Below are 8,889 nucleotides of genomic sequence, written 5' to 3' on the forward strand. Positions count from 1 at the left end.
ATACTCTTTCTTTTTATCCGACTTGGGGGGACGCCCTTCCTTGCCATCTGGCTTAAGCAGTGAGAAAACATCCACGTAATAGCCATTCAAGATTTTCTCCCTAGTTCTCATGTCTAAATGGATGCCTGGAGAATCCTTGTTACAGTTAATGTAAAATACACTGCCACCATCCTCACCCTCTTCCTGTTCCCAAGCACTTCTGGAGCCCATAACTGCCTGACCCCCTTTTACCCTTCTCCTAATTGCCCATGAAGGGAGAGGTGGGCTGCAGCCCTCCAATATTCAGTCCTTTCTAGGCATTCATCCTCTGAGGACCCACTTGTTGATCCAATGCTGTCTGAATACTCCTTATTGCTAGACTTCCTGCACCTCTTGGCCCTTCCCCCTTTCTTCTGCTTACTTGCCTGCTCCACACACAATGGCTCCTCATTTAAGTTAGCAGTGCTCTCACTACTGCTGCCTGATGGCAAGTGTAGCCTTTGCCAGCCCCATGATTTCTGCTTTAACTGACACTGATGTGCTGCTTTCTTGAGATCCCACATCTGGCAAAATGATTGCTGATGCTACCTCCAGCCACTCCAAATTCTCCACCAGTTTCTCCAGTGTTTCTGACATGCCTTCCAGCACTGCTGTACTACTGGATGCTACTCTGGAACTCAATGCTCAAGAAGTCTCATCATTGTGTGTCCTTCATGAAGATTTTGGCTGGTGCCAGATTTGTCCAGGATATCTGTACCCAGCCTGCCCGCCCCCATGTGGTTCCTGTATCATATTCTGCACCTTCTTGGGAGGCATTGCTCTGGCTGACCTGCACTCAAGAGAAAGTCAAAACAAGCACCTGCCAATCTTCACTTATCCTGCTGTGCCCCTGCTGTTACAAATGCACACAGTGAGATCACCTGTTTTAGGATGTAGTAAAACAGGTTAGCAAGTTATCATGCACTGCATATGCCCCATAAGGTATTGGCTCACCCTTCTTTCCGCTGCACCTACCAGAGCCCTGCCACTTGTCCCAGGAATACAAGCCACCCTTTTCCTGAATTTAATTCTGATTTAAAACAGAAAAAATAAAATCAGCAGGAGCTCACTGAGAGTTCTTTGTATACTTCCAGCTGAATTTGCCCCAGGTGATAAAGAAATTAGGAGGAGGGGTACAGGAGGCAACATGGAGATTCCAAGTTAATACAGGCTGACTGGAATGTGAGGAAAAGGGTGAGGCATAGCCCAGCTGTTGCCAAATGGGAAAAAAAGTAGTGGGGGAAGAGAAATCAAATGGAATAACAGGCTAACTAGAAAAAAATGCTCTCCTGACTGTGTTGTTGTTGCTGCTGCTGCTGACAAATGTTGCAAGTTATCCTGGGGCCCTCTCCTGCTCTGGCACCACTTCTGGGAACGATGATGAATGGCTGTTTGCTTGCCGCAAGTCTGACTCTCTCTCCAACGCTGCTTTGTTACCTTAAATCCACAAGCATGAGAGGGAGCATGAAATTTATCCCCCACACACACCTGACCAGAGTGAAACCTCTATTTTTGTCAATTTGAATTCACTGGTTAGCTGTTCCCGCTTCCCCCAATGGCTATGCCAAGCTGTTCAGTCCCTAGGAAGATGGAGCTGGCGATGCCATGCCTAGTATACCAATGGCATTCAGTCTGCCACACAAAATAGCCACATGATATGCAACTCAAAACTTTTTTCTGGTTTGTTTGTTTTTAAAACAAACAAACATATCCTTAGCTATAATTGTGAAAAGTGTTTTTGATATGGAGAAGAGCTGTCTTATGCTTCTGGACCAATCAAGTCCATTATTCTCTCCACCCAGTGGTCGTCCCGGTGCTTGTGGGAAGCTCATAAGTATGACTTAAGTGTAAAAGCACTTCCCACTCCTCTTCCATAGCAATAGATATTCAATGGCAAACTGGATTTGAACTGGCCAGTAGTTCAGATAGAGGGCACTCCTCTGTAAAGCAAGGTACATGGACACTGCTAGCCCCCTTTCCAAAGTTCATGCAAAGTCAGAAAATCTTAGGTTTTGTGCACTATATCTCCTTGCAAAAGATCTGGTACAAAAGATGTGCACTTTTAAATGTACAATAGGAAATACCACTGGTATTTTTCCATTTCCTGGTCCCCAAAAAGAGGAACAAGGAAAACATGCAGTTTCTTATTTATAGATGCTGATCTGCATATCAGATAACAAGGGGACATTTTACAGACAGTGCAGATATTTATAGTATTTATTTATAATATGCAGCTCTATCATTTTCCTAAGCTCAGTTTTAAGCTATGTTAGCCCTGCTGAGATGTGTGTGTGTGTGTGTGTGTGTGTGTGTGTGTGTGTGTGTGTGTGTAAATGAGATTTAAATTGTTGTGCAATTTTATTGTTAACAAAAGCCTAAATCCAACTGAACTTGGGTGGCACATTGGTAAGTTCTGAAGTAAAGCTGAACTGAAATCTTTGTGCTGATGCCTCTCTGAAACATCAGTCCTTCTCCTGTCCTGACTGGATCAGGTGGCACTCTGCTTGTGAATCATGCAATTATAGAGTTTGTCAGGATGCACCTGATCTAACAGATTTTAGGCTGTTATGATCTGTATGGAATATAGGAGCCCTGATGGCACAGTGGTTAAATGCCTGTACTGCAGCCACAATCCCAGGGCTCCAGGTTTACCTGGGCTTCCATCCTTTCGTAGGTCAGTAAAATGAGTACCCTTCTTAGAGAGTGCTCAGTTCAATATGAAACCATATAGAAATGTAAATGCTTTTGTTATTGATAGGTTATTTAGAAGCCTTCCATGGCATTCCTTAGATAATTCTAAAAGCCTCACTGTAACTTCACCTAGCTTCCTCGCCTTAGACTTATAAATCATATATTGAACTTAAGGGTGGAGTTTTAAAACAGGCATGGGAAAATCATAGTGTCCCACATAGTGTCCCACATCCCAAGATTGTTTTTGTCTCTAGCTGTCCTATCCCCTCTAAACTACCCTTTTTCTGGCCAAAATGGGGAAGTTGACTATCTTGAAAGGTTCAAGGGACAGTAATTTCCTTTTCAATAGGTTGCAAAAACTGTAATCAAGCAATTAAAAGACTAGGTCTTGGAAGGGCAGCTATGATGGAAGTAGACGAGATCCTAAAGTATAAAGATATATCATTGAATAGTATGATTGTCCATGCTGTAGTACTTCCAGCTTCTACATATTCTTCTGGCTGTTTTACTTAACTCCTTCCCAGGATTGATTTCAATGAGGCACGGAGTGGGATTGTGGGGGAGTGGAAGGCAGCATTAGGAAATCCAGGTTCTGAAAGTCAAGTACTTGCTGCTTCTGGCTGTCTTAGTTAACTCCTTTCCAGGATGGATTTCAATCAGAGGAGGAGGAGGAGGCACCGGCAAGCCCCCCAGCATCATGCCTACATTTTTCATGCTTTCTGGGAATGTGCCAGCTGCCCTTTCCAAGCCAAGTCACAGCAGAAGCAGGGAGAATCTGTCCTGGCCACCTGCAGCTTCCCTTTCAAGCCTCCTTTACTGTCATGAGACTGCTTCTCAGCCTGGTTTAATCGCAATTGAACATTTAAAAAAAATTAAATGTTTCTCCATTTCAATCCTCAGATGCTGAAATCCACAGATACCAAGGGCCCACTGTACTTTAGAATTATTTGTGGAAATACAAAAGTAGCAGACAAAATACAGTACAAAATTTAATATTCTTCAATTTTTGTTGCAGATTGCAGAAGGGATGGCGTACATTGAGAGAAAAAACTACATACATCGGGATCTCAGAGCAGCTAATGTTCTAGTTTCAGAGTCACTGATGTGCAAAATTGCTGATTTTGGACTTGCTAGAGTAATTGAAGATAATGAATATACAGCCAGGGAAGGTTTGTAACCCTTCATACTTCTTATATAATTGTATTTCCCATAACAGTTCATTAACAAAGTGGCCACTTTGTTAACTGTTTCTAATGAAATCTGTGTACATGCAGCTCTGTCTTCTTTATTAGTCCAGGAGCAATTACAATAGGAAAGAGTAGGCCTGGCAGTTAATACTTTCCATTGGTGGGATAAGAAGGCAAAACTGCCATAGGTAATATGAGCCCACCCTTCCAATTCCATATACAGAAGTTGATCAAACTGGCAGCTGAAAATGAGTTCAGTACTTGAGAATAGACAACATGTTTTATTGTACTTGAGAGCAGCAAGGTTATATAAGGGATGCAGGCCATGCTGTGATGACCTGTGATTCTGTCTTCTAACACAAGGGTGGGGAACCTCTTTCAGCCTAAGGGCTGAATTCAGTCTCAGAAAAGTTCTCAGAAGTCACATTTCAGTGGCTGGTATGACCAAATGGAAAAGGGTGGGATTAAAGCTCTTACTGCCAGTAATTAAGCCTTGGAATAAGCATTTGACCTATTAGAATGGAGAGGAACTCATGCAAAAGCTGGGAAATCATTGAACAATGATGTTATGGTGAAGATAGTGGGGCTCTCTAGGACATCATAGAGTTCCAGATTGGGAAACCAGTTATTTAAGTTCCTATACCTCACTGGCTTTCCTTGTCCCATAGCAATTGTCTGACACAAGGACTTCGCTCTGATTAAATCTAGGGTAGACTCATAGAAGGAAAAAATACAGAAAATCTCCATCTACATATAGGTTACTGCTCTAATTCTTCTCTGAATTCTTTCCAGTTGCTCAGGTTAGCTTCCATGTATAAATAATTTAAATGGTTTCATAAATTAAATCTATTTATTATGTGTTTTCATCTCCTTTTAGGTGCAAAATTCCCTATCAAGTGGACTGCACCCGAAGCCATTAACTATGGTTCCTTTACTATTAAGTCCGATGTGTGGTCCTTTGGTATTCTTCTGTACGAAATAATTACTTACGGGAAAATCCCTTATCCAGGTATGCACTCTTTTTGGTTAAATTTTCTATTATTTATGGGCGCTTTATACAGAAGCCAAAGCTAGTTTAAAAATAAGCATTAAAACTTGCTTCCTCTTGGTAAAAGGAGCAGGAAGAAGAGGAGGAAAGGCTAAGGCTATCCTGTTAGTTACATATGGAAGTGCAAGTCCACAGGAAGGTTTTGTGTGTGTGTGTACCCATACACACTCTGATCATTGCAGAGGCTGTTATTCTCTTCTTAATAAAATAAATAAATAAAAATTTTATTTATATGCCGCCCTTCCTTCGATCAGGGCGGCTTACAGCATAAAAACAGACAATACAAAATACAAATCAATAAAAATACAATAAAAATACACAATACAAAATGACAAAACTCAAAACCAACAGTAAAAAGCCCCATGGCCCAGCCTCTTGGCCACGAAAGAGGAGGGAGGCCCGCAGGATATCTATTCTTCCCTCTGTAATGTCAGAAGCTCCCTCATTATGCTGCAATATACTCTCCCCACAGCCATTCTGTTGTCAGTAGGGATTGGAGAAGCATCTCACAGTGTTCCTATAGCCAGAGACCAATTGGTGACCCCAATAGATTTTGGTGGAAGATGTCCTTGGTCTACATTTTGCTATGGGGATGTAGAAACCCCTGCATATGGCTATACAAAAAAGGAAGACATTTCCAGGTGGATAACTTCCTACTGCTAGCAGTCAAAAGATATAGTGGTGTGATTGTTTTTTCTCCCTCCATAACATATTTTTCTGTGTTAGAAAAAAAGGTGAAAAAAACAGGGGTTGCAGATTGATGTTGATACTGTGTGAAGTCACTCATAAAATTTTATGATGTGGACAGTGTAATCTAATGCTATCCCCCCAACGCCCAGGCTTGAAAGTGTTGCTCATGCATCTGTCTACATGCTTTAGTCCAAAGCAACTTGATTAAATACATTTTTGTTTGCATTGTTTCAGGTATGAGTAACTCTGAGGTAATGGTAGCTCTTCAGCGTGGGTACCGTATGCCACGCATGGAGGCCTGCCCAGTTGAGCTTTACGATATCATGAAAACATGTTGGAAAGATAAAGCAGAAGAGAGACCAACGTTTGAATATTTACAGAGTGTCCTTGACGACTTCTACACAGCTACAGAAGGACAATACCAGCAGCAACCATAGAATGAACTCCGGTGTCTGCCTCTGTTTGGCATAAACCTCTTAATAGGACAATATGGTTCAGCCAGTTATTTTCATGCATTTGGATTTGCTGATTGCTTATGGCGCCTGAGATTGGAGGGCACACATGGACAATGAGAACATTCGGCCTCAGTGTTGCAGTCTCCTATTGATGTTCTCTTCACATTTTACTTAAATATCTAGACACGATAGCCTTTGACACACTGCAAGACCAAAAAGCCACTCTAACACAAGCTAATGTATAAAGACACGATTACAAATGTAATGAACAGAAAGAAAAATTCTCAAAAGTAATCAGAGCTTACACAAGTGAGTTCTAGGCTTGTTGTAGATCCAAAATAGATGCTATGCGAAAGATGTATATATAAGCCCTGCTGGGGAAAAAAGTGTTCTGAACAGAGAAGTTGCTGAGGCTGAAGCAGTGCATAACTACTTTGTTTTTCTGGCATTCCCTTTGCAGTAAAATCACCATATGCAAGCTGCTTCTCCATCTGGAAAATAAGATTGAGGTGGCAGGGTTTTTTGTTTTGTCCAAGTCATAGATGTAAAACCACCTTGGAGGGCTAACTTACCCCTCTATTCAGTTTATTAAAACTGTTGGCCTCTGCAATGTTTCATATCAAATAGTATTCACACACCTTTCCTAGATAGCATCTAATTTGGTTTGCAGATTTAATGCAATTATCTCCTAGTATTCCTTCTAAATTTGGTTAGGTGAAGAGAGCTGCTGAAGTGTCTAAATTAATGTAAGGGGTTTTTGTTTAGTTTTTAAGTAACACAATATTGTGTTGATGTAGTGCACAAGTGGGCAAAGTGCAACCATCCTGATGTTTTTGGATTATATCTCCCAATATCCCTCTTGGTTGGTATATACTGGCTATAATCAATGGAAACAGTAGTCCAAGAATGCCTGGAGGACCACATGTTGTGGTGTGCTAAATTGGGGGAGCACTATTTTAACCATGGAACTGCTTCTCTTGCATCACCTCTCTTTGCTCTCATATGCCAAAGCACTTTATCATTCAAAAGCCCTATGTGAAGAATCCAAACAGCAGTCTAACCATTTATTGGCAATAACAGATGATACCAAAGGAATATGTACTGTATGTGGCTTAGTTAGCTTTTTAAAGTAGGAAATTGATAAAATGTTACAGAAGTGTTAATTGTCTTTTCTGTCTATGTGGTCCAAACCAAAGCTGCCTGTTTACAGGCAATGTTTTAAAATCCATAGTACTTAATGTGCTGTAGTTAACAGTGCCAAAGAATATAGTTTTACTTCATTCTGAAGTTTTGGCAAAATTTCGTGAAGTTTGAGCTACTTTGGATTATCACCTTTGCCTGTGCAGTTTATTAACATCTTGTCCAATATTCTGTTCAGTATAAAAAGCACAACTATGATCATGTTCTGCTAAAGTCACTACCAAAGTCTTCTGTTCTATATATATTACATTATCAGAGAAGAAATATACTTGAAAATCGGGCTTAGAAGCATTGGTTGTGGTGAAACAGGGTTCAGATCATTATTTTTTTCTTGATCATACTAATGACTGGAAGGACAGTGCTACTGAAGAATTTTTCTAAAATGCTTACTTACAAATTGGTTATTAGAGAATCATGATCCTAATTGTGTTCAGCTTTAAAAACCAATGTGATTATTGTACACATGCAGTTTACTATTTCTAAATGAAGAAATCCAGTTGACAGACTGATAATCAGATTGTTAACATGTAAATACCTTAGTTTTATTGTGATTTTAATTAATAAATATTCTTGAAAATATGACAAGTAGATATGAACTTGTCCTAAGTTGTTAACATATAAAGGATGTGCATCCATTACAAATGAATGTTTGTTGTGGGTTTATCCCTCCCTTAATCCACCAAATCCTTTGTGTGTGGTATAGCTCTTAAAATAATGTAAAATGAGCAGCCAAAGCAATTTTTAACAATGCTTAGCATGCTGTCAGTGAATTACATTGCAGTAGGTTGGATGCAGCTCACTTTTTGAGTTGTTGTGGAGCATTTCCTATGAACTGAAAAATGACGAAAATCACACAAACCCACCTATTCTCACCTACAGCCCCCTGCAAGCCAGCCATTTCTTGGCTGGTGTAGAGCAAGGGACAAGTATCCAGCGATTATCGTATAGTTGAATGCAGATCAATGACATAATCCACAGGGATCTCCAGAGGGACCCTGTGAACCTGCACCAGCTCACAGATAACCACTTCAGATAATGTACTCTTTTCCTGAGACCCTTTCATGCTACAGAATTCTACCACTTGGGTTCCACTTTAACTGCCATACCTCCATCCTGTGGTATTCTAGGATGTTCTGTTTAAGTAAGAACCCCACAATAGGATCGCCACATGCCAGAAACTACTTGAAGGCATGGATCACTCCAGAATTGAAGGGGGGGGGGGAGATTATTACCCAAGGGGCTAAAATATGACCCTGTCCCTGGTACATTAAGAAATCTGGGGGAATATTGCCTCCTACATCTGATAGCCTCACGAACATGGATATATTACAGTACAATTTGGAATCACTGAAGCAAAGAAATTTTAGAAGCAAATAGTGATGTTTCACTTTCAGCATGTGCTATGCCTATGACCTAGTTTGTGAGGGAACTGGCAAACGAACTGACTATTCAGATTTAGTACATATAATCATTAGAACTTTAACAGGTAGTTATGGCGCTAACTACTGGTTCTATGTTACTGGTACTAACATTTAGTGCCAACTAGAGTAGGAAAACAAGAAGACTAAAACTTTACTTCTTAACCTTTTCTTAAAGTTTT

At 40.5% G+C, this 8,889-nt stretch overlaps 1 protein-coding gene across 2 annotated transcripts in view; it reads left to right on the forward strand.

Annotated features, from left to right (window-relative positions):
* Nucleotides 1–7,873, forward strand: part of LOC149317338 (tyrosine-protein kinase Lyn-like) — a 67,411-nt gene extending 59,538 nt beyond the window's left edge. For both annotated transcript variants that reach the window (XM_089517336.1, XM_089517337.1), the window contains exons 11-13: nt 3,725–3,878; nt 4,774–4,905; nt 5,869–7,873. In XM_089517336.1, the coding sequence (XP_089373462.1) occupies nt 3,725–3,878; nt 4,774–4,905; nt 5,869–6,071 (489 nt within the window). In that variant the 3' untranslated portion in view covers nt 6,072–7,873. The remainder of the gene's footprint in view (nt 1–3,724; nt 3,879–4,773; nt 4,906–5,868) is intronic.
* The last annotated feature ends 1,016 nt before the right edge of the window (nt 7,874–8,889 follow it).

The sequence above is a fragment of the Sceloporus occidentalis genome, unplaced genomic scaffold, assembly GCF_023333645.1.
Source record: "Sceloporus occidentalis isolate IW3139 unplaced genomic scaffold, rSceOcc1.0.p SCAF_3, whole genome shotgun sequence".
NCBI lineage: Eukaryota > Metazoa > Chordata > Lepidosauria > Squamata > Phrynosomatidae > Sceloporus > Sceloporus occidentalis.